This window comes from Grampus griseus, assembly GCF_964374135.1.
Source record: "Grampus griseus genome assembly, chromosome: 10".
Classification (NCBI taxonomy): domain Eukaryota; kingdom Metazoa; phylum Chordata; class Mammalia; order Artiodactyla; family Delphinidae; genus Grampus; species Grampus griseus.
This window is the reverse complement of record NC_139004.1, coordinates 58,821,058-58,846,319: the sequence shown is the minus strand read 5'-3', so window position 1 is coordinate 58,846,319 and position 25,262 is coordinate 58,821,058. Positions and strand designations below refer to the sequence as shown.

The 25,262-nt window shown below is 56.7% G+C and overlaps 2 protein-coding genes across 7 annotated transcripts in view; both read left to right on the top strand.

The window, feature by feature from the left end:
* The window catches only part of NKTR (natural killer cell triggering receptor), a 46,184-nt gene extending 44,705 nt beyond the window's left edge, over positions 1-1,479 (top strand). For all 6 annotated transcript variants that reach the window (XM_082662683.1, XM_082662684.1, XM_082662682.1 and 3 more), the window contains one exon: positions 1,341-1,479. In XM_082662683.1, coding sequence (XP_082518809.1) covers positions 1,341-1,428 — 88 coding nt within the window. In that variant the 3' untranslated portion in view covers positions 1,429-1,479. The remainder of the gene's footprint in view (positions 1-1,340) is intronic.
* Positions 1,480-9,645: 8,166 nt separating this feature from the next.
* Positions 9,646-22,563, top strand: ZBTB47 (zinc finger and BTB domain containing 47). The gene is made up of 6 exons (XM_082662692.1): positions 9,646-9,773; positions 13,257-14,831; positions 16,459-16,606; positions 17,910-18,025; positions 18,676-18,820; positions 19,063-22,563. The coding sequence occupies exons 1-6, from the start codon at positions 9,771-9,773 to the stop codon at positions 19,398-19,400; spliced, it is 2,325 nt and encodes a 774-aa protein (XP_082518818.1). The 5' UTR covers positions 9,646-9,770; the 3' UTR covers positions 19,401-22,563.
* Positions 22,564-25,262: the final 2,699 nt, after the last annotated feature.

Genomic DNA, 25,262 nt, shown 5'->3' with positions numbered 1-25,262 from the left:
GGTAGTATTTACTGGTGGTTGTTAATGTTTGAATCTAAAATGGATTTTTAAATATTCACATATCCTTGGACAAACATTTCTTTTGGAAGGAATAAGGAGAGAAGGCAACTCAAACCATGGCCCATTCTTTAAATAGGGTTGCTTGCTAGAACTAACAGCCGATTTGTCAGTGTTTTGAATTTTAAAAAGGTAATGTTTTAAAAACTGTAACATAATAAAATATAATACTTAGGATTGCAGTTTGTACGGTTAAAAATGTTTATATATTATATGTATTTATAGGTATGTTTTATGTAACATATGGCTCATACTGTGGGTTGCTTTTTGTAATGTCCCTTTCCTGGTGGCTTCTGGTCTTACCCTTCCCCCATACCTTACAACTACAGTCAGTCGTGCTTGTAGGGTATCAGTGTGATCTGGACACTCCCTTGTTTGAAACTCTTCAAGGATGCCCTACTGCCTTCAGGGGCAGGTCCATGCTCCTCAGCATTGCATGGAGGCCTCTCCGCCTACCAACTCCAGCTTGGGCTTTTCTGTCTTCCCTGCACTAACATCCTGGAACCTTTTTCTTTTTCTGCCTAGAGAGTCACATGCCCACTTCACCATGTCCCTTGACATGAAATAGCCAATTGAAATAGCCAATTCTCAACTACTCTGCAGGTCTCCACTGCAGGCCACTCACTGCCCCAGGGAAGCCCTTCCTGCTGCTCACTCTGAGATCTGTTGCCCTCTCGCCGCATGTGCTTTATTTATCTTGCCCCCTATTCTATACTATCCTTGAGCCCCAGGAAACTCTACATAGTCTACTCTGTGTGTGCCCTTTGCATCTAGTAAAGTGACTGGCTCTCTGTGAATATTTTTCGAAATAACTGAATGGTGACCATAACCAAGTCTTCTTGACTCACTCTCCCAGTGGTCCAGTCCCTGCCCCACCTCACCCTCACCCCTCATTGGCCTCCCATTTTGATTTGATTTTGATTTCCTTGCCTTTTAATGAAACTCTCTTTGTGGGCCTTTTTTCCCTTACTTCCTCAGTCTAATTAAATATTGATGTTCATTTTGGGTAACATGGAAAATTATTCTCACATATATGAGTGGATTTCAAGTAATTCCCCAAGAAGTTTCTTTATTTTATCTTAACCTGATATTACCACCATCTGTCATTGACATCTTTGAAAAGTCTGCAGTATTGCCACAGTCAGTACCCCACTCGCCAACCCACTATGCTGTGCCTCTTCAAGCCACTTGCTTTCAGGCCACTCATATCAAAAAAGAAGCTACAAGAGGAATTCAAAGGGCTGACAATTAAAAGGTATTTCTGTTTTTGTTTTGTTATACAGGAGTTGTAGATCTTATGGCTCTGACAGTGAAAGTGACCGAAGTTACTCTCATCATCGGAGTCCCAGTGAAAGCAGCAGATATAGTTGAAAGTGTCCCCTTTTTTTGATACAAATTGGATCTTATTTGTAAATATCTGGTAACTTAAAAGTTTAAGAAACTTAATGGCAGTCTGTTGTTCTGTTTCAATATTAGAGATGAAGTTGAAAAATAGACACTTATAATTGTTATTTGTTCATTTACATGTGCGTAGAATTTAAAATACAGATATGTCTCCTAAAAATATTTGTATGCCACATTTTACAGTAGCCAACTATGGAAATGAATTTCATTTTCTTGAATCAAGAAATCATGAAATTTAAATATAATTTGCAATATTATTTTAGCTAGATTATTTCTCTCCATCTCATGTATTTCTTAGAATACAGATTCTTTTTGCCCGTTTTTAAGGTTTTAGCATGTACGCTGCCAAGCATAGAACTGTGAAGGAGAACTGTGAAAGGTGACCAAATACTTGTATACCAATTACACAGAACCTTATACATGTGTGCTCTTAAAAACAAACTGCCCAGAACTGATACTGATGGTAGCCAGGAGTATAAGGCAGTGGCTCTGGGGTTCTTAATTCATTCCTTACTTCTTTGTTGTCTCAGAGGATCAGAAAAGTAGTCACCATACAGCCCAGTGTATTATTTCAGGCTGGCGGGTGAGGTTAAGAAGAGTAAATCAGCCTTAACTATAAATACCTGCACTGTCTCTAAAGCCCTAATGTTTTATGTGCTTTCTAATAAATACTATGAAGTTCCGTTTGTAAAAAGACAATTCTATTCCAGTTCATGCTTTGGTGCTTGGTACCTTTTGGTGCATTTTTCTTACATACTATACATTAGAATTCCGTCAGAGAGAGAAATGAATTTTTAAAAATTCATTGGCACCAAACATGGGTCCTTCTAAGCTCTATTCACTTTAAATATTTGGAGGGCCTCTCTCAAGCACAGGTGTGGGCTGGAGGCCGTGGAGCAGGCAGGATTGGCATGGGGTTGTGTGGCCACTGGGGTCTGCTGCACAGAACTGATGCGTGTGTCCCTGGAGGAGTTGATTGGAGAGTGGACTTCAAAAGTAACACCAAGATCTCCCTGCCACCATCCTGGGCACATTTTGCAGGGCTTTACTTTTAAGTCTTTCAAGTAAGAGGCAGATGCAAGAGCAGTTGAACTGTTCTCAGCACCCGCCAGCATGTTTCCCTGTTTCAGTGGCCTGCACTGACTCAGTGAAGCCTTGTGTGAGATGGTAAACCTACGACAACAGACAGGGAATCGGGGTGTGCAGTACTGCATAGATTACACACTTTCACAGTCTTGGGTGGTTCCTGCAAAAATGATTTGACCTGTAAAAACTGGTGAGATTTTTTTTTTTTGCGGTACGCGGGCCTCTCACTGTTGTGGCCTCTCCCATTGTGGAGCACAGGCTCTGGACACGCAGGCAGGCTCAGCGGCCATGGCTCACGGGCCCAGCCGCTCCGCGGCATGTGGGATCTTCCCAGACCGGGGCACAAACCCGCGTCCCCTGCATCAGCAGGCGGACTCTCAACCACTGTGCCACCAGGGAAGCCCTGGTGAGATTTTTTTTAACCTTTAGTTTGAGTTTTTTCCCCAAGTGTACTTAATCACCTTAGTGCCAGTTTAATCCAGTTATGCAGAAGAAATTCATATTGGATGTTTGATGCAGAACTCTGTGCCATCCTACCCCAGGGCTTGCCTGGTGTACTTGGGAAGTGGGAAAGAGCCCTCAGTTGGAGGGATCTGACCACCCCTGATGGATGGAGGGGTGACCTTGGATATATTAAAACCATCACCCATAAAAGGTTCATAAACAGGGTTGTGGCCAGTTGTTTGCCAAGTTGATAGATGAGAATACATTAGAAAATAGGACCTAAGTCAAACAAACATACTTGATAGTGAATACAAAACAATGTGCGATCATATGAAGGGTTTTCAGAAGTTGCCTACAGAGGAGAATATTGCTTTAATAATATGCAGTGGAAAGAAACTGCATTTAGAACCCAAACAAAAACTGCCAAATCTAATTACGTTAAGAAGAGTTACCTTTGGGCAGTGTATTAGTTTTCTATTGCTGTGTAACAAATGACCCCAAACTTTGCAGCTTAAAGCAGCACTCATTTCTTAGCTTACAGTTCTGTAGCTCATGAGTCCAGCACAGTATGGCTGGATTCTCTGCTCAGGGTCTCACAAGGCTGAAATCAAGGGTCAGCAGGGCAGCATTCCTTTATGGAGGCTCTGGGGAAGAATCTGCTTCCAAGTTCATTCAGATTGTTAGCAGTATTCAGTTCCTTGCTGGCTGTCAGCCGGGGTCCTCTTTCTCGGCTCCTTAAGGCTGCTCACATTCCTTCTTGTGTGCTTCCCTCCATCTTCAAACCAGCAATGGCCCATCGAGGGCTTCTTCTCATGCTTCAGGTCTCTCTGCCTTCCTCCTCTGTTTTAAGGTTTGTGTGATTAGATCAAGCCCACTGAGATAGTCTCCCTGTGTTAAGGTCAGCTGTGCCACAGAACATAATCACAGAAGTGGTATCGCATTTACAGGTTCCTGGGATTGGGGCATGAAATAGGAGGAGGGGCATTTTAGAATTCTGCCTCCCACAGGCAATAACTTCGCCTGTTGTGCTGTGGGTAGAATTTTACCCTGAAAAGGTGGGCCCTAGAAGCCTCGTTTGTTTTCTCCATGGAAAAGGACAGCCCTCAGCTGCAGCATTCAACTTGTGTGTTTACTGAATGGACTACAGAAATAGCTTTTCTTCATAAAGGGGATTGTTCTGTATTTTAAGTTACTTTTTAAATAAAATTGAATTATGTGTATTGTGCTTCTTAATAGACAAGGCATTATTGGACTGGTTTTGTAATGTCCTGTTTACTGCAAATGAAACATGATATAGCTGGTATTGTTCAAAAACTGTAGAAAATACTTTTGTACATATTGGTAATGTCTGATTTGTATACACTTCATTTAAATTTCCCTAAAACTGGAAAGGGGGGCCTTGTAGACATTAAAATATATACTTAGTCTAAGTTTGAGTCTGTGCATGTTTCATCCTTCTTTATTCATCCAGACTTCAAATAGTCTTTCTGAAATGGAAAAGGAGACACTGAGTCTCCTTGCTGACCCAGCCAGTGAAGAGACCTCATCTCATCCGTCTGTGGCTTGTTTTCGTCTTCTGGCCGAGTATTAGTGGTAGGTAGGGCACGAGGTGGAGCTAGAGAGAACGTCAGGCAGAAATGTTCACCTACGCAGAGAACCAGTGATGGTGCTTGGTCTTGCTTCCCCTGCCAACTCCACGTTTCTTCCAGGCTCTGTTGTCATCCAGCTGAGGTGACCTGCATATAACAGATGCCTTTGCTGAGGAGGGACTACGTCCCCCCATCTGTGAGATGCTGCCTAGGGACAGCATGTTTCCCTGCTACGCCACCTGCAGCCTCCACCTTCCCTCCCTAACAGTGGTTCACCAGGCAGGCACATAGCACTTTCTCCTGGAGAAAACATTCATGGTGATATTTTTAGCATCCACATGAGAATTTGCAGGATAAGTACAATTAACTTTATTCTCCTCAGAACTCAAAGGGATTTGTACTTTCTTAGTGAATACAACATAACCTCACACAGTAAGATTGGCAGAGGTTCAGTTTTCAAAGTTAACAGTAAACCCCCAAGTCAGGCAGTTCCTGAAAACAGGCAAATCTGGATATGTTGCCTTAAAATTTAAATAAAAGTGTAGAGTCTGTTTGCTGTAGGGAAATCCCCAAGTGAGGTTCCATTAAGGTCTTATTTTTTAGAGAACACAAGGATCTTTAATCAAATTCTGATAGTGATCTTCTTGATCAGCTGGGCAGTATTGGGAGGAAGTGTGTCAAAGACTTTGGTTTTTTCTATTCTGAATTAGCTGGCAAGAGAATTCAAGGGAAATGCCCCTCTCACGAGTGACCATGAACACTGACTGGCTAGGCATCAGTGTTGGGAAGCGAAAGGAGGCTCTGCCGGTGCAGAGTGAGTGACACAAACTGGCCAGGTGAGGGGCTGGAAGCCACGGCTCACGTGGGAAGAGCCTGGGCTCAGACGGCTGGTCTTTGGGAGAGGGAATGCACTCTGTCACTGCCCAGAGCGAGAGGTGAATCCCATGAGGCACTGGTGATAGAATGAACTGGGCAGAGTGCCAAGAGGACTCCTGCTCAGCAGGGAGAAGTTCTTTGATGCTGTAAAGGTCAGGAAGAAGAGCTGGCACCCTGGAAGAAGACTGCACCTCTTGCAGACAGACCCTCGGCAGCTCTAGTCAGCGCCTGACGAGCGTGAGGCAAGGAAATCCCACCTGGGCAACACACACACAGGACCAAGAGGCTCTCATGGACGGTTTTCTTCAAAGATTTCAGTAGAAGGTAGGGGCAGTGCTCCATCGCCCCTGCCTGCTCTGCTCCCCGTGAATCAGAAGGCCTCCAGTGGGGCTACACGGAGCTTGGGCCAAGCACTTCTGCCTCTTGGAGACCCCAGACCCACCGTTCACCACCTACAGCTATCGAACTCCAGCTCCAGAGACTGGGTTTCATGAGCCGAGTTTCATGGTCGGCAGGACCCAGACTAGCCTGGGGACGGTTGCGTCTCTTCCGCCAGCCTAGAGTCTTGAGGACATCGGGGTAGAAAATGTGACCCAAGCTCTCAGGACAGACGCCTGCGTTCTGCATCTGGAGGCCTGACTCCTCTGTAACATGAGGCTAATGGTCCTTAGACTGCCAGTCTCTCGGCTCATAAACCCCGAAAGAGGGTGCAACCAGACATGGGAACCGGGGTGCTCGTCCTTTCCTGGGCCGGTCTGGAGATGAATCAGCCTCCCAGAGAGCCCATGGGATAGGGCTCTGGGCTGGAACTTCCCAGTCTCAGGTCACCCAGGGTCTCCTGCAACTAAAACCTCTACCACCAGGCCAGATTCCCAGAGAAAGACCGAGAAGGATCCCAGTGGCCCAATCTGATTTTATTTTGAAGAAATAAAAGATCTCGATGAGCAACTGTTCTGTGGCACAGCCCTTAAGGGTTTGGGGCCTGAGTCAGACTGCCTGGGTTCAAGTTCCACTCTGACACTTCTAGGTGGATAGCTAGGTAAATTGCTTGACTTTATAATACAACTCCTCAGTACTAAGGACTCCTCTATCTTAGGAGTGGTGAGTATTAAATGCTTGGAACTAAACACACATTGTTCAGGGACACTAGCCCCTGGGCTTGCCTCCAAGAGCGGAGTGCTTGTCCCACAAGTTTTACAGGGACAGGGAGGGCCAGGCTCAATCACTAGTGAGAGGCCCAGGGCCCCTTGAACCAGCAGGGTGGGAGAGGATCCTGGTAGATGCTAGGGAGGCCCTGAATGCCTAGGCCATGACGTTTACGCTCTGGGAGGGAACTGGGCAACCTGCTGGTTTGAATTAGGCCCCCACCCCACTACAGCTGTAGCCTGTTAGTGCTGAGCTCAGGACAGGAGCAATCCGCACCCCCTCCAACCCCACGCCCAGAGACCGGCAGAGCCCTGGGTCAGCACCTAGTAGGAAGGTGGAACTTCCCTGCCACCCCGCCAACCCCATGCTGCGGTGTCCCTTTCTGTTTTCTGGCCCTGCCCACTCTGCACTCCCTCCCCCATCACAGGTACCCAGCTCCATGCCCCGCCTAGGGAGGCTGAGCCCTGCTCTGCGCACACGCACACATGTGCTGCCCCCCAGCATGGTTTGAATCTCTTCCTCCTCTCCGACATGGGAGAGGAGTTTGGTCTAGAAGCTTAGGGAAGTTGTGAGAAAACCCATGAGCTGGCCTCTTGGAGGCAGGGGTGTGGCCCTGCTGACCTTGCCAGCACCCAGTCCCAAGTGTCTGAGGGTCACCCAGCCCTGCCCTTGTCTCCACAGACTCCTGGCTTGCCGCTGTGGCACGCGATTCTGGCCTGGGATCCCCCTCCCCGATAGCTGGTCCCACCCTACGCCCTCCAGAAAGCCTGCCTTGACCAACCCTGAGGGGGAAGATCCTGTGGCATGACTCTTTCAAAGGCCAAGAGAACAATTCTGCCTATCGCCCTCCGGCCACTCCCACCAGACGAGAATCTGGATTCTGCTACATCAAATCCTCTAGTTCCCTGCAGATGTTTAACTATATCCTCCCTTACGGCCTGTGCAGGTGCTATTCTCTCCGCCTGGAGTACCCTTCCTCTCCTTTTGCCCTAGTGTTACTCAGCTTTCAGTCCTTGGTCACACTAGCCACACCCCCTGCCAAACCTTGGCTGGGAAGTGGGCCCAGGAGTGTCCTGTGCAGCCCTCTCGGCCAGGCTCCTCCCACCCTGCGGGGGAGACTGCTCCAGCCTCCCTTTTCTTGGCTTCTGACGCTGGTGTCTTGCTGTGTGATCTGTCCTGCTGTACCTTCACTGTCCTTATCCCACCAGTGGGTACACAGTTCCTCTCTTACCACCTCCCAGGCCTGTGCAAGGATCCACTGAGTCAGAAGAGGAAGTGGGTTGGGATGGAGGAAGAAGTGGAAGGCAGCCCTGAGGCGATGGGCTGGTCAGGCATGCAGGCTGCTCTGGCCCGGCCTCAGCTTGAGGTCTTCGGCAGCTGAGCCAGCTGTCTCTGCACCCACCGCGGCCACAGAAGTGCGGGATGTCTGCAGTGGCCTTCTCTGGGGGCATGTCCCCATCTGTGCCCCTTCCTCTCTTCCCATCTCTTTTCCCACCAGGGTCTCTCCTCACCCTCCATGTGGCTATGTGTTTTCCTCCTCTTTGTCTTGGCGCTCTCTGGTCACCCCCATCTTGGCCCGTGAGATGTGTTCTCCCTGACGCTGGTATGGCCCTGTCGTAAGGGCCTACCCATCCTGGCCTCAGGGGAGGCCCTTGCAGTTTCACAGGACAGACATCAAACTACAGGATGGCACCTGCCGGGGATCTTGGCCTCTGCTCCATTTCCTTCCCCTGGCACCCAGAACCAAGTCACTCTGAACAGGCCCCAGAGTTCCTGCCTCCTCATGAGTAAGGTGGCATACTCAGGGGACACTGCTACAGCCAGGCATGGGTGGGTGTGTAAGCACAAGTGCACATGTGAGCGGAGGGGTAGGGGGATACTCTGTGGTACTGCAGGATGGGGGCAATGTGAGAGTGACCAAAGATGGGGCAGCCATCAGCTTGGAGTTGGGGGCACAGAAAGGCATCTGAATGATGACATGGGCCGTACGAGAGGCCCCCTCGCCACAATGGCGGCCCAGACACCACCTAGACCCTGACCGGCCCAGCACCCTGTGGTCCCCACCCTGCTGCCTGCTCAGCCTGCCAGTGTTCCTTTGCAGCCTCCTGCCAGCACAGCCAGCCCCCAGCCCCCACTGGTGTCCATGCCAGAGCAGCATTCCGCAGGCCTGGCTGCATCTCCCCAGCAAAGACGGAGCAGGGCGGCCTCTCAGCAGCCATCAGGCCACATGGCTGGGGGACACAGTGGGACCTAGGCCTCTGGGCCTGTCACATTAAAGGATTTCATCAATGCAGCTGCGGTACGGGTTCTTGCATCTCCTGCCCTGGGCGGCCCTGGGCAGCCAGAGGCAGCCACCAGGTAGGGGTCATAGGGGTCGACCAGAACCAAGTCCTGGAGGCACAGACCAAAACAAACCCTGAGCTGTCCTGGGGGGGGGGGGGGGCGGGGGGCGGCCAGGCTAATTGTCGATCTTAGGCTCACCCTAAAGTCTGAGCAGCCCAGGCCGGAGGGTGGGGATGGTGACGCGGCTAGAATACGGGGACTCGGTCCCTCAGTGTGAGGTCGCTCAGGGGAGCAGGGGTAAGCCTTTCCCGCAGCTGATTGTGGGGGCCGGGGGGGAGCCCAGCCTACCGATTTCAGGGCCGCCTCCTACTCCGACCCCGCCTCTGTGGCGCAGCTGGAGGACACCGAGGTTAGACTCCGGGACGAACTTCCCGGAGGAAAGGGGGCTCGGCGCGGGAGAGGTGAGGCCAGGGCCCGTCCGCTAGGATAGGAGCGGCGGGTCCTGGCCAGGGGCCCCGGCGGCCCGAGGAGGGGCGGGCTGCACCGGGACGGCGCGCACCACGCGTGTCCGCGGCCCCCGCCGGCGCGCAGGGCGGCCTGGCCCTTTAAGCGTCCAGACGGCGGCCCCAGCTGACGCGCGGGCTCCAATCGGCGCCCCGCGCCCCCCGCCCGCCGCGCCCGAGGCTCTGGGGCCGCAGCTGCTCGGCGGCTGGACTCGCCGCGGCCCTGCGCCTCAGCCCGCCCGGCCGCGCCCCCGGGGGCCATGGTCGCGGGGTCCTGCGCGGGGGCGGCCCCCAGCGCGGCTCTTCATGGAGCGGCCCCGGCCTGGCCGCCGGGGGCAGCGCGATCCCGCGGGGCCCTGTGAGCCCCCAGCGCCACGGCACCATGGTACGCAAGGCCCTGCCTGTCCCCCCGCTTATCCGCCCACCTGCGCGCTCTGCCCTCTGGAGCGCACGGCCGGCCGGCTCGGGGTGGAGGGATGTGAGGGATCTTACCCCTCTCCGGGTCTCCCCGACCCCTTCTCTGGGTCCTTGCGGGCTGGGAATGCGGCGCTCTGACGCGGCCGTCGGCGGGGAAGGGGTTAAATTCCTGGGGTTGGGGCCCGGGCACGAGAGGCTGAGGTCCTGCTAGGCACTGGCGGAGGGGGGCGCTTCTCTGAGCCCGGACGGCACCGCCCTCGGACTGGGTGATGGGGGGAGGGAGGAGGTCGGATTCCCGCCTGGGCCTTGGGCCACGTGGGCGCTGGAGACGCCCTGCCTGGGGATTCGGGGCTCCTGGGCCGAGCGGAATGTGGGGGACGCCTGCAGCTCCGGTCCAAACTCCTGTGTGACCTTGGGCCGGTCTCCCGCCCTCTCTGGGCCTGTTTCTCCGGAAGGACGGATGGCCTGAGTTGAGAGAAGGCTGGCATAGACACCTCCTCCCTAAAAGGAGGAGGCTGGAAGTCATGAGCCTGTGCCCCCTTGCTCAGTCTGGGCCCACCCACTGCTGCCCAGCGATGGAAGGATTGACATAGGAGTAGGGTGTGCAGATGGACGCCCAGGTTTCATCCTAGGGCCTCCAGGGAGATGCCAGGGCAGGGTAGGAATCTGGTGGTTTCGTGACAGTGAGGCAGAGTGCCCCTTAGGAGTGGAAGGGTCTGACCATGGTAAGGCAGCCTCGGCAGGTGTCCCTGGCACCTGGTCTTCCCCCAGCCTGGCTTGGGGGGAGGATTGAGGGCATGAAACGCCCTGGCAACGCAAGTGCCTGACCACTCCCCTGGTCTTGTATCTTAGCTGGGCTGGCCTGGACTTGGGGGTGGGGTGTGTGGCTGCAGCTGGCACAACCAGATGGGGAGGGGCATCTGCAGCTTCAGGGAGCCAGCACATCTGGCTGGAGAGGCAGACACAGCTGGTGGCCCTGTGTGGGAGGTACTAGGCTAGGGGGTAGCTGCGCCCTGCTGAGGGGCTGCCAGTTATGGACTTAGGCAGCATCTATGTGCCCGGTCAAGGAAGTCCAGTCAGGCTGCCTGGTTGTAAGGTTCTTGGGCCCCTCAAGGGCCAAGGATGGTGCTGGCTGGGCTGGGAGTATTGCCTTGGAAATGGAGTCTTTGGGGCAGCACTACCCCCTAGGTTAACCCTTCTTCCCCTGCTGAGGCCAGAGGGGTCCTCACTGGATCCTGGGACCAGATCTGCACAAGGGAAGTGTCAGCCATTGCCCTTGCCCCATGGCAGGCAGGCACTGGAGGGCATTCTGTGAAGGGGGAACAGTGGACCAGAACCCTGTGCCCTAGGGTGGGTACCCCACAACAGGTCCGACATTGCCAGGTCCTTATCCAAGCCACTTCCCCACCACTGCCTGGCCCCTGGAGGCCCTGAGGAACCCGTTACAGCCAATTGCACCCTGACCCCTCACCGACTCGCAGGTGGCAGCAGCTCTGGGAAGGAGGGTGCAGGTCGCCAGAGGTGGTGATGGGGTCTGGGGAAGCACAGCTGGTCCCCTGGGTGGGAGGGTCCCCACATGCCTCATCCTGCTTTTTAAGTCATTAAAGGCCAAGAAATAGTTCCACGTGGAATAGTGTCTAGTCCAGCACAGATTGGGTGGCTTTAGCAGAGCTAAGAGTCTAGGGGCTCTGCTCTTGCTTGCTGTGGGACCCTCCCATTCTGAGCCTCAGTTTCCCCATCTATGTAATAGGGGTTGGTCCCAGAAGATGAATCACAATGAGTCAGTGGATGGAGATGGGAGGGGGTTGGCATCTTATCCCCATTAGATTGATCAGGCCTGGACGGGCCAGCAGCCCCGAGACAGACGAGCAGATGGGTGGCTGCTTGGCTGGGGGGAAGGAGGTGTTGGGGAGAACTCAAGAGAGGCGGTGGTGAGAGAGGGGGTGGGGGGAGCATGGGTGCTGTCCTGGGCTGCTGGATGTGAAGGGTGAAACCCAGGGCATATCTGTCAGCAGGTTGCCCCTGGAGGCTCCCTGAGGCTCATCCCAAGGCCCAGGGTAGATCCTCTCATTCAGGTGACCGGAAGGACTGGCATGAAGGGGAGGGGTGGGCTGTGGATGCACAGGACTGGGGTTTCATCCGAAGGCTTCCAGAGAGGTGCACGGCGTCGGGGAGCTGATGTCTTTGCAGTGCAGCAAGGTACCCTCAAATGTAGGAGGCTCTGACTTAGCTGGACAGGGCCTGAGGAGGGCCAGAACCTGGAACCTGCGGGGCTGGTCCAGCCAGGCAGGTAGTCGACAGATGTTAATTGAACATCTGCTGTGCGCTGGACCCGTGCAAGGGACTGGGCAGCCTGCCTGTCTGTGCTGCCCACCTTTTGGGGAAGCCACTGTGGTGCAAACAGGAATAATTACTTTGGGCAATTCACAGGTACTGGATGCGGCCCAAGGGTCTAGGAATCTGACCCACCAGATCCAAGGGCCTCCCTCAGGCTCCAGAAGCCCCCAGTGGTGTGACCTCCATGAGGAGGCCATCTCGGAACCTCTGGGCCTGGGTCACACCTGACCCTGGGGTCTGGGGACCTAGAGAGAAAAGGGTTTGGGACAAGCCTTAGGGGCCTCCTGCCTCAAGCACGGTGGACAGGTAACACAGCTGTGTCCTTTGTGGTGTGGTGGGGAGCTGCTGCCGCCAGGCCTGAGGCCACAGGCAGCAGCCTGGCCCGAGCTCTGGCCGAGGAAGGAGGGGACGGCTGGACCTCACCAGCCTCCTCCGACAGGGCAGTGGGGCCGTGGGCCTGGATTTCTTCACAAAAGTCTCTGCCTCTGCAAGGCCTCAGGCCTAGACCTTGAGGGCTGCTGCGGGTGAGCTGAGGGGTTCCCTCGGGTGCTGCCCCAGGGGTGCAGTGGCCAGAGGCAGAGCAGTGAGCCCGACGTGTTCTTGAGCCGTCTGGGCTTAGGCAGGCTTGGCTTTATTCGTATGTGAGTGAGTGTGGAAGAGAGGATCCATGGGGCCCAGAAATGGTGAAGGGATGCCTCTGGGGAGACAACCCAGTCCTGGTTTGCTGGGGTCAGCCCTGGCTTTAGCATCAAAAGTCCCGCATCCCAGGAAACCCCTAGGTTCCTGGCCCACCTGGACCATTGGTCACCCTTGAACCTTTTCCTTCCCCTTTCTTCCTCTTCCCCTCCCCTTTCTGGGATGACTTCTCCCATTTCACAGCGGAAGAGCTGGAGGCCAGGAAAAGTTAACCACTGACCCAGGGGCTGACATGCAGCCTCAGAAGGTCATGACCCGAGTTTGAGCTCTGAGGAACAGCAGACTCGGGCTTGAATCCTGGTTCCCCCTCGTCCTTGCTCGGGCTTCGGCACTTCCCCTGTAACATGGAACCAGGAGTGATGGGTGGGTGGCCACCTCCCAGATGGCCTGGACCTGACCTGTGCCCTCCGCCCCCCAGTTGCTGGTTGAGAAGACGACGGACTCACCGGCGGCCGAGTTCTCGCTGGTGGAGGACGTGGCGCTGCACTTCGCCTGCTTGATGGGCCGCCTGAACGAGCAGCGCCTCTTCCAGCCTGACCTGTGCGACGTGGACCTGGTGCTGGTGCCCCAGCGCAGCGTCTTCCCGGCCCACAAGGGCGTGCTGGCCGCCTACAGCCAGTTCTTCCACTCACTCTTCACCCAGAACAAGCAGCTGCAGCGCGTGGAGCTGTCCCTGGAGGCGCTGGCACCCGGCGGCCTGCAGCAGATCCTCAACTTCATCTACACGTCCAAGCTGCTGGTCAACGCAGCCAACGTCCACGAGGTGCTCAGCGCCGCCTCGCTGCTGCAGATGGCCGACATCGCCGCATCCTGCCAGGAGCTGCTGGACGCCCGCTCCCTCGGTACCCCGGGCCCCGGCGCCGTGGCCCTCGCCCAGCCGGCCGCCAGCTGCACCCCGGCCGCACCGCCCTACTACTGTGACATCAAGCAGGAGGCCGACGCCCCGGGCCTGCCCAAGATCTACGCCCGTGAGGGCCCTGACCCCTACTCGGTGCGCGTTGAGGACGGGGCTGGGGCCACAGGTGGCACGGTGCCTGCCACCATCGGGCCGGCTCAGCCCTTCTTCAAGGAGGAGAAGGAGGGTGGCGTCGAGGAGGCCGGCCGGCCCCCCGCGAGCTTGTGCAAGCTGGAGGGTGGGGAGGAGCTGGAGGAGGAGCTTGGGGGTTCTGGCACCTACAGTCACCGGGAGCAGTCCCAGATCATCGTGGAGGTGAACCTCAACAACCAGACGCTGCACGTGTCCACAGGGCCCGAGGGGAAGCCGGGCGCCGCCACAGGCCCGGCCACCATGGTGCTGCGCGGGGAGGACGGGCTGCAGAGACACTCGGAGGATGAGGAGGCCGACGAGGAGGAGGAGGAGGAAGAGGAGGAGGAGGAAGAGGAGGGCGGTGGCAGTGGAGGGGGGGAGGAGGAGGAGGAGGAGGAGGAGGAGGAGGAGGAGGAGGGCGGCAGTCAGGGGGAGGAGGACGAGGAGGAGGAGGGGGAGGAGCACAGCGAGCAGGAGGAGGAGGAGGAGGGGGAGGGGCACAGCGAGCAGGGTCAGGAGAGTTCGGAGGAGGAGGAGGAGGGGGAGGAGGGGGAGGAGGATGGGGAGGCGGGGGGCAGGCAGGGGCCGGGGTGCCGCGGTAGCGGGGCAGACGCCCCTCCCCACAGTCGCATGGCAACGCGGTCTGCCCGGCGCCGGGGCCTCCCTGAGCCTGAGGAGGCTGGACGGCAAGGTGGGAAGCGGCCAAAGCCACCTGCAGGAGGGTCTCCTGCCCCAGCCCGAGGGCCACAGGCCGCTGACGGTCTGGGGGCCAAGGTGAAGCTGGAGGAGAAGCAGCACCATCCGTGCCAGAAGTGCCCGCGTGTTTTCAACAACCGCTGGTACCTGGAGAAGCACATGAACGTGACCCACAGCCGCATGCAGATCTGCGACCAGTGCGGCAAGCGCTTCCTGCTAGAGAGTGAACTGCTGCTACACCGGCAGACAGACTGCGAGCGCAACATCCAGGTGGGCCTCGGGGTGGGTTCACGGGGCCCACAGGGGCAGCCATCCAGGCTGGGCCAGGCTGGAACTGGGCCCCGGGCACCCAGTGTCCTGCTACCTGCGTTGCCCACACCGTCTGCAGAGACCAGGCTTGGCCCCCTGGACAGTGGGACCAGCCCAGGCCCAAGGGTGAGCCCAGGGTGGCGAGAGCTCAAGGGATAACGTCAGGGAGAGCTTCCTGGAGGAGGTGGATAGAGCTGAGCTTCAGCACGTACAGAGAGGTGCAGATAGGGGTAGAACAAACAGTACCCTTGGCCAGAGGGGCAGAGGGGAGCCCGGACTCGGGAGGATGAGAGTTGTCTGAGCACGTGAGGCTGGGGGACAGCCAGCTCTGAGGAGGGATGAGTCAGTGTTTTGGTAAATCTCTGGGCTGCCGCAAGGCCAACAGGGCCACCATGTATAGTTTCTCAGACTGTGCACTGCACGAAAGCACAGGTGAGGGGAGGAAGGGTTTGCCCAGAAGGGGGCGCCATTTCCCACTTCCTGCAAAGGCCGAAAGGAGCAAGGGGCAGCAGAGCAGGAAGAAACCCCTGCATTCAGCTCTTTGGAGGTACCAGCTGGCCTGGGCCTGGGAAAAGGGACCAGATGAGCAGTTTGGGAAGCACAGGGGCTGCCGGGGCCAAACAGGGGAGTTGGGCTGGCTGCCAAGCCTTGAGCCAGCCTGAGTCTGGGCCAGCCCGGCCTTTCAGGGTGCAGGCAGCACAGGGCCAGCCAGGCTGGTTTTTGCCTTTTCTGACTGGCAGTGAGGTTGGGGGGCAGTAGGTAGGCGGGTGCTAATTGCCTGAACTAATTGCTAATTGCAGTGCCCTGTGGAGAAAGTGTTATCTGGGGTTACCTGGATGCCTGCCCCACCCTCGTGCCCACGCTCCCACTTGCCGGCCTGCTGGGCTGCCCTTTGACTCTCCGTGTGCACACACCTGAGCTTCCCTCCTGAAGGGGAAAGACGCTTGTACCTCTTCTGTCCTGGGCACCCTGACCCAGTTTCTGCCCGAGCCCTGGCCTGCTGCAGGGATGGGTAGGACAAGGGCCCAGGAGAAGAGGAGGAGGGGAGTGTGGCCCTCAAGTTTCCCGCCACCGTCTATTGCCTGATAGGCCCTTGTACCTCCTACAGTCCCCAGTCCTTTGGAATCTGTCTCCTTGGGGATCTCCATGGTGTCAGGGCATGGGTCCCAGCAGGGGGAGGCAGCAGAGAAAATGGCCCAGCTCTGCCAGGACCTGTTATCTGAGGGACTTCTCCATGAACTGAGTAGCCTCCTCACCCACTGTGGTCCTTCAGCCAGTTATGTGTCTCTTCTTTGTAGAAAGATGCCTTGTTGAAATGAGCACAGAGGAGGGACTTCCTGGAAGAGGTGGCCCCTGACCCTAGTGAGTTCAGGATGAGGGACCCACCCTGGGTGGGTGGGTAGGTGGGTAAGTATTTAGGGAGTTACCACCCCCAACTCTCAGCACATCACATCTGGCTGGTCCTTGGACATCAAGGCCTCTCTCTCCAGCACAGTTCAGGTGGGGAAACTGAGGCCCAGAGAGGGGCAGTGACTAGTCCTAGGTCACATGGTCCTGACCCAGAGCCTAAAGTCTTCTCACCCCACAGTGTGTGACGTGTGGCAAAGCTTTTAAGAAGCTCTGGTCCCTCCACGAGCACAATAAGATTGTGCACGGCTACGCAGAAAAGAAGTTCTCCTGTGAGATTTGCGAGAAGAAGTTCTACACCATGGCTCACGTGCGCAAGCACATGGTCGGTAAGTCCAGGCTGGTGAGGGATGGAGCCTGAGGTCCATGCGGGCCAGCTGCTGGGTGTTCTGGGAAACACTTCACAATCCAAGGGCAATATGAAGGGGTGAGAAGGCCCCTCGTAGCTGGGAGGTAGGGGGTGGGGGGCTGCTTGCAGTGGCAGGTGTGTCCTGGACAGCCTCTGGGGCCAGGGCTGCCATGCAGAGTTGGGCAGGTTGCACATGGCACAAGGACTCCTGGACAAGATGGCAGGTGGGGACCAGAATCCAGCTAGCACACTGCCAACCAGGCTGTGCATCCTGACATGGGGCTGTGTCCACCAGAGCACCTTTTTCTAAATTACATGAAGTGCCATAGGGGCTGACACAGGCCCAGTCTCAGTTTGAGGACAGCTGTGCCTCTGATAGGGCTTCAGGCTTCTCTGAATGCAACCCTCCCCCAGGGGTCATACCTGGACACGGTAAGGAGGCCCCCAAGTGTGTTTTGGGCCACTTCATTGCCTTGGGCATGGCTCTCCCTCCGCTCTAGGTGGGCTTGCCTGGGAGTCTGGTGTCCAGGTGGCCCTCCCTTCTTTGCCCGCTTGGGGCCTGGTGCTCTAGAGAGGGGTAGCCAAGGAGGAGCAGTGTGCCCTGGCCAGGCCTTACCCCCGTTGTCTACCAGACAGTGCTAGAGGCCTCCAGCATGAACTGACTGGGAGCTGGGACCCCGGGGTCTAGGTATCGGCCAGAAGCATGCTGGCTAACCCAGGATTGGTGGTCCTTCCTGGGCTTGGATTCCCCAGCTCTGAACTCTGAGGGGGGCCCTCCGTGTCTCCAGTTGCTTCCTCCCAGATCTTCCTTGGAGTTTGTTCTGGGAGGAGCGCAGGTAACTAACTCCCACTAACAGGTGCCACCGTCTGTAAAACCCAGCCACCCTGGAGGCCCAAGACCACTCTACCCTCTTTTTATAGAAGAGGGTGCTGAGGCTCGCTGAGGCACACATTGGCCATGCAGGGAGCCGGTGGCTGAGCCAGGATTTGAGCCGAGGCCAGTCCCACTTGAAATCCTTCTATCTTTCCCCGAAGCTTTGGGAGTGAGGCCAGACGCGAAAGAACCAAGAGGGCCTCCATGCCTGTCTGACCAAACAGAGAGACCTAGCCGGGAGGGAAGGGGCCTTGCCTGGGGGACAGAGGCTGTGGGGCAGGCCCCAGGGTAGGTGGTGTCCTGGGAGGCGGGATCTGGGCCGGATCTCGGGGGTGGTCAGGCAGGGGTCCCCTGGGAGGAGCCAGATGGGTCCCCCCGAGATGTCATGGCCATGGTGCCTGCCCTGTAGCCCACACCAAGGACATGCCCTTCACCTGCGAGACCTGTGGGAAGTCCTTCAAACGCAGCATGTCTCTCAAGGTGCACTCACTGCAGCACTCCGGGGAGAAGCCGTTCAGATGCGAGGTGAGCTCCCTTCTCCTCCTGCCCCAGGAGCCATCCTGGACGGGGGCGGGGATCAGAGCAGCTGCTTGAAAACCAGGGGTTGGGGTACTGGAGAATAGGATGCAGAAAGAAAGGGGCCCCTCCTTGATGTCTGCCTCCCACTCCATCTTTACCTGGTTGCCCACCTGCACCTCCCCCCACACCCCTGCCACCCCACCCTAACCCAACCCCCGAAGGTCCAGGGTGGGAAGTCTGCATGGGCTGGAACCATGGGGCAGGCTTTCTGGAGAGGTGGAGAACGGAGCATCTTAGGCAGAGAGATCAGAGATGGAGCTGCAGGTGGGGATGAGGTGGGGCGCCTTTGGACCAGGAGGAAGGATGGAGGGCCTTAAGCATGAGGGCTCCCTCCACTCTGTGGCCTCTTCCCACTTCCTGACCCCCATTCCTGCCTGGGCCCTGCATGCCCACGGCCTCTCCACCTGTGCCCGTGCACTGCCCCACCCCAGGAGCACCTCGGCTGGCCTTTGCATCCACACCTCCTTGCCCAGGAGCCCCTCCCCATGTGAGTCCTTCCCACAGCCCTGTGGTCTCGGGCCAGCACTTCCCTCCCTGAAGGCTGTTCCCCTGCTCTGCGCCGGGTCTCACCCCCTCACCCTCCACCCCGCCCTCAGAACTGCAACGAGCGTTTCCAGTACAAGTACCAGCTGCGGTCGCACATGAGCATCCACATCGGCCACAAGCAATTCATGTGCCAGTGGTGCGGCAAGGACTTCAACATGAAGCAGTACTTCGATGAGCACATGAAGACCCACACAGGTACGGCCGCCCCACGGGGAGGGGCTCCGCACCGGGCCGGGCCCCCTTCTCCGCTAGGAGGCCCAGCGCCGGCCTCCTTGCCTCCCCAGGTCGGGCGAGGCTGGTACAGGCTGGCAAGGATCTGAGAGTGCCAGGGCCGGGCCGGGATGGTTCCGTGGACGCCCGGAGGCTGGCCCAGGGCGGGGGTGGGGGTGGGGGCGTAGCGGCCCGCCAGCTACGGCCCATCACCACCCACCCCGCAGGGGAGAAGCCGTACATCTGCGAGATCTGCGGCAAGAGCTTCACCAGCCGGCCCAACATGAAGCGGCACCGGCGCACGCACACCGGCGAGAAGCCCTACCCCTGTGACGTGTGCGGCCAGCGCTTCCGCTTCTCCAACATGCTCAAGGCGCACAAGGAGAAGTGCTTCCGCGTCAGCCACCCCCTGGCCGGCGACAGCGCGCCCGCAGCCCCGGGCCTGCCCCCCGCCCCGCCCCAGGCCCTCCCCCTGCTGCCCGGGCTGCCCCAGACCCTGCCTCCCCCGCCGCCGCTCTTCCCCACCGCTGCCAGCCCCGGCGGGAGGCTGAACACCAACAACTAACCGCCTGCCTGCTGCACGGGCCCAGGACCCTCCACTCGTCCTCGTGGGGCGGGGCGGGGGGGAGCAACACCTCCAGAGTTGGCTGGACACGCTCTGCCCGGGGCCTCTGACCCTGGGGGCTGTGCAGGCTGGCAGCCCCCAGAGCTGGCGGAGGACACCTCACTCCCAAGTGCCCCCTTTCAGCGGCTCCTTGAAGCCTTTACTTTTTGTCTGTTTGTTTTTTGGAAGTGAAGGAAAACGAAAAGAGAGGAAACTCTTGACGGCACCCCCCTCCAGGTGAGGGGGGCGCTGGAGGCAGTAGGTACGGGTGTAGAGGGACCTGGGGAGCAGGTGTGACTGGTTGCTCCGCTGAGGCCTCAGCCAGAGGGGGGCGGCCAGGCCCAGCCCAGGTCACCTTCAGCTGCTCATCCCCGCCCGTCCTGGGCCCCCTCGCTCGCCCCTCATCCCGGAGGGTTTGGGGAAAAGTTGGGGTGCCGTCCCCCTTTGGAGGACTTGTGGGCCCACCGTGAGGGCTGCGGATGCTGAGGCGGGGACTTGGGCCCGGACGCCGGGGGTTGTGTGGGGTGGGCGTGCGTGGCGAGGTGCGACGACCACAGCTGTGCACCGTGGGGAGGGGGGGCGGGCGGGGGCTGGACCCCAGGCATTTGCTTTCCCCACGGCATCCCCGACCTGCCCCCGGCTGCACCGAGGGCCCTGGGGAAGGTGTCCCCAAGAGCTGCCGGGCCTCAGGGTGTGGTGGGCCAGGCCCTGGGTGGGCAGACGGGCTGGCTCCCACAGGCACTGCAGCCCAGGAGCCCCTGCACATGGGTGGACCCCAGGGACCAGGGCCCTAAGGAGCAGGCCCGGGCAGATGTTCTGAGGTTTCAAGGTGCTATCAGTGGGGCAGGGGGCAGGGCAGCTGTTCACGGAGCAGCCCATCCCTCAGCAGCTGCCCCAGCCGAATCTCCCACGCTACAGACGTCTGTGTCTGTGTCTGTCTCTGCTCCTGGAAGGCAGCACAGGCCTCAGCCACTCCCTGGGCCTGGCCACAGCCTGCCCCTGGCTGGTGTCCAGCGGCCTCGTCCCTCCTGCGCCTCTGTGCTCACGGGTGGAGCGAGGAGCCTGCACGATCAGGCCCTGGGGGTCGGGGTCGGGGGTACCGGGAGAGCCCCACCCAGCCTGTGCCCAACGCTTGCCCTCACGAGGCCAGCACTAATAGGACATCCTTTTTTGTTGTCATTTAACGTCTCCATTCCTGCCTTTGAAATGGGGAGGAAGGTTCCATAAGCTACCTGTTTCCTAGTTAAGCTCTTTCCTATTGTGTTTATACAGTTTTGTCTGTTATACTCTTTGCACCTTAAACCCCTCGACTGCCCCCGCATCACCACCTTCCCAGCATGGCTGGAGTGGGACGAGGCCTGAGCCCAGGGGGCGGGTTGTGGGGGGACTGGCCCCATCAGCCCAAGGGCTGAGGGGGTCAGGACCCCTCTGACTTCCTTGTAAGGCCCATGGCACTGGGGCAGGGGGCTGGGGACATTTTAATCATCAATAAACGAAGCACTTTATTATGTACAGATGTGGGCAAGCCCAAGGAGCCCGAGTGATTTGAGGATTTAGAATCCAAGCCACACAGCCCAGATGGTTCTCCGGGCTTAGAGGGGGCAGTGCCCTGGCCCGGTTGAGTTTCGGGCTGTAGCAGGAACAGTGCCAGCCAGAGTCTATGTACGCACCCTCTGACGCCCCTGCTGTCCTCTGGGGAGAAAAAGTGGTCCCCTCCGCGAGAGGGGAAAGCTCCCTGTCTGGCTCCCAGTACTGAGGCTCCTCCCACGCCAAGGCTGGGAATTCCAGCCTCTTATGGGGTCAGCGCCCTGTCTCTCAGGCTCCTGCTTTACTGTAGCTCTTTTCCTCTCCTGCACCCTGTGATCTCTGGGCTTCCATGACGTCCTCAGGGTCCTCCCCTCCCTGCTTCCCCCTTCCCTTTGCTATTTCTAACCTCTGGTCCCAGTGCCTGACAGCTTCAGAGCTGGCCCACATTTTCCTAAGAAAAGTCTGATCTCCCCGAATGGGCTGTAGGCTGGGACTCCAATGAGTTTTCCACCCCCTGTTGCTGACGCTGGGCTCTCCCATAGGGGCTGGTGGCCCTGTCACCTGCTACCCTCCCTGCAGCCTTAGTGAGCCTAGGGGGCCCTGGTCAGGCTGGGCCTCTGGTCCATGAGGCCAGACTTTGACAAGCAGAGGCTGGAGATGGGTGTGGGGAGCTGGTAGCAAGACCCTGTCCCAGGACTTGGGTCTCCTGTTCTTATACACTTCCCCTCTCAGGACACAAGAGGGGTCCAGACAGCAAGCTGGGCACTGGTCAGATGGTCATTGTAGCTGTAGGTGGGCACGGCCAACCCCTCTCCTGGGAGACCCCTACCCCAGCGGGGACAGGAACCCTGTGTCCCTGGTGCTAATGCTCTCTTCCCCTTGGGCCAGTGTTGGTGGGAGCTCCTTTCTGGCCAGACCACAAGGGTCTGAAGCAATAATGGTACCTCAGCAGTGCCAGTATGGATAGGGGTTCTCGTTTTACCAGCTTTTACATTTCCTTTTTAATTGTTAAAACAAATTAACAAGCACCTGGGTATTGGAGTGAGGGGACTGGGCATCATACCCGCTTCCCAGGGCTGGTGGGGGGGAGGGGGCTTGGGATCATCACCTCCCACTGGAGATCTGCCAGGGCGTCCCTCTGTCCAGTTGGACTTCTCAGCCCATTTGGCCAAGACCTCAAGCCCAGAACCTGGGCCTGCCCTCTCCCCGGCTCCCCTTGTACTCCCCGGTCTTGGGCCAGCTGGAGGTGAGTGGCCAGAGAGATGAGGTGGGCCTCAAGCCCTAGGAACCCAGGCCGGGAGCAGAACCTGAGCCTCCGATCCTGATGCGTTCCACCACGGCCAACACAGCACCCCTCGGGGGGCTCGGTGGCAGAACAGCTGTGCCCAGGCATGTGGACCCCTGATGTCTGGCCCTATGTGGCCACCCCACAGCCCCAGAGTGTGCGGGCGACAGCAGGAGGGTGAGGAGAAGAGTGAAGGGGAATAAAGGCAGTACAACTGTCCCTTGGCCCAGCCTCTTCTTTACACATTTCCGCCCTGACTACTGGCTGAAGAGACTTGGACCAGAGCAAGGGTAGCGCGGAACCTGACAGCTTGGCCGAAGACCACGTGGACACCCGTGCCCCGAGCATCTGCACACCCCGTCTCCCTCCCTTGAGGGTGGGCTGGGCTCCTGGGGAACATCCAGAGTCAGGAGCTGAGGTCTGAAGGAGCCAGATGTCAGCACCTGGGAGGACATCGCAGGTGGAAGACAGGTAGCGGACTCCGAGGAGGGAGCAGGCGGCTCTCCCTGCGGACCTCCAAGAATTATTGCACTGGAGCGCTGGCTCTGTGCGGGATAGGACTCTAGGCTGTGGTGACACGCGGTGACTGAGGCCACCATGTATGTGGCACTTGGTCCCAGATACCTGGAGAGGGGGATAACCGGGAAGGGCTAGGAGAGGAGGCTGGTGGGTGGGTTCACTAACCAGCCAGAGAGGGGGTACCCATCCCCAGGATGGGGACATTGCCTTCCACACAGTCCCACTTCTCTGAAGGGAACAGGGGCTCCCTCAAGTCACCCTAAAACTGAAGCTTGCTGTCAGGCCTGCGGGCCTGGCTGCTCCTGCAGTGTCTTGTGGGGATTCAGCTCCTCTCTGTTTCCCCTCTTCTACCCGTCCATCGGTGGTCTGTCTGCTGCCTCTCCCCATGGCCTCCTCCCTTCGACCCCACCGTGCTGTGAGCAACGGCCTGATGCCACAAGCATTATTTTCTATAGAATCCCTGGGAAAATATCTATTTTTTTTAAATTAACGTTTTACCTGGGCATAGTTGAAGAAGCCAAATATTGATACTTCTAGAACGTTCGTTTTTTAACAAAAACCTGCAGTCCCCTGCACCTGCTCCTCTCCAACTCCCGGTAGGCGAGCGGCTCCAATTCAGTTGGTATTTTTGGTGTTCTCGTGCCCACAGAAAGCACACCTCCAATGCTACTTTCCTGATTTTTTTCAGTTTTAGGCATCAGCTATTGATGTATTTCTTCATCACTCCCATGACACGCACAAACGCTACGCACACACTTTCCCTTCCTCCTTCCTCCCAGCATGGTTATATTATTATTTGGGGTTAGAGTAATATTTAGTGTGTGCATTATTATGAGTGTGTAAACACTGATCTCAACCAAGCCATATAATAGAATATGATTCCATTTCCTTTCTTGCACAACGTTTTACTTTTGTCTCTCTTAAGCGTGATTTGCTTCGGTTTCTATGTGCTTATCACTGCTGCGTTCCCAAACCCTTTGCTATAAATTCAGTTTTCCTTCCAATATGTGCAAACACGGCGGGTGTTCCATCGATTTCATCACTCTTGTAACCAGGGAGCCGTGCAGCAAGATAACCCTGGGGTGCACACACTGCAACCAGCTCCCGTGAGAAGACTTGAGAATGCCTAACAACATCCCCCAGCCAGTGGTTCCCTGTCCCACTTTGCCGAGACTGTATCCCTTTCAGCTCATTGCAGAGATCTTTAACTTCTAGAAGGTTTATGTCTTGGTGGGCTCCTTTTTCCTAACCCTGAAATTTACCTTCTCCTCAGGACCACTTCAGGGGATTAAATTCCAAAGAGCTTGACTCTTTCTTTCACCCTGACACAGGAATGAGTTTGCCTGGGTCTAGAATTCAGGCTGGAAATCATCGCCCTCAGAATTTTAGATGCTGGCGTGTTTCTGTTGAGAAGCCCAGCGCCGTAACGTTTAAAAGGATGAAGTGAGATGACAGTTTCCTTTGATTCAACTACAAGCCCTGGAGTCCTGCTTCCTCCCTCCCACATCCGATCCCTGGGCCTGTCCTTGGGTGAGAACAGAGTGGGTGGGGCAGAGATGACACAGGATTGGCCATGACTTAATGACTTGATAGTTGTTGAAATGGGATGCTGGGTACATGGGAGATCAGTATATCATTCTCTCTCTGGAAATACATGCATTTCCCATAATTATAATTTAAAAATAAACAGTGATTCCCCATTTCACTGAGGGGAAAAACTGAAGTCTGTACACTGGCCAGACATGATACCCCACCACAACCTCTCTGCCCTTATCTCCTACTCACCTCCTCGTTCATTGTTCACTGGCCTCCTTGCTGTTCCTGGAACATGAGGGGTGCACTCCTGCCTCAGGGCCTTTGCTCAAGCTGTTCCCCTGCTTGGAAAGCTCCTCTGCATTGGCTTGAACCTGCTCAGGTGTAGTCCTCTCAGTGAGTCCATCCTGACTGTTCCACTTAAAATTGTGACCACCTCCACCTGTCATTTCCCATGCCCCCTTCCCAGCTACCTGTCACCGTAGCAGTTCTCATCTGACACCCTGTATGTATTTATATATTTATTTGTTGCCCCCTCCCTCAACTGACGGTAGGCTCCATAAAGACAGGAATTCTTGCCTGATGTGTTCACTGCTGAATCCTCAACATTTAGAAGAGTGCACAGTAGGTTCTCAATGAATGGATGTGCCACTTGTAAACATTCTAGTAGAATGCCTGGTAGGAAATGAGCACCATGGAATTCATCATAATCTAAAAATATGTCATTGAGTCATCTGATAAATATAAGTTAATTGTTCAGTCAGTACCTTCTGTCCTGGTCTTTGGTAAATGAGACTCTGACTAACAGACTTTTTTTTTTTTTTTTTTTTTTTTTTGGCGGTACGCAGGCCTCTCACTGCTGTGGCCTCTCCCGTTGTGGAGCACAGGCTCCGGACACGCAGGCTCTGGACGCGCAGGCTCAGCGGCCATGGGTCACGGGCCCAGCCGCTCTGCGGCAT

Excerpts from the sequence above, each read along its gene's own strand:
- ZBTB47 (XM_082662692.1), top strand. Across the intron at positions 14,832-16,458 it reads ACTGCGAGCGCAACATCCAG|TGTGTGACGTGTGGCAAAGC; the intron begins GTGGGCCTCGGG and ends CTCACCCCACAG. Across the intron at positions 16,607-17,909 it reads CGTGCGCAAGCACATGGTCG|CCCACACCAAGGACATGCCC; the intron begins GTAAGTCCAGGC and ends CCTGCCCTGTAG.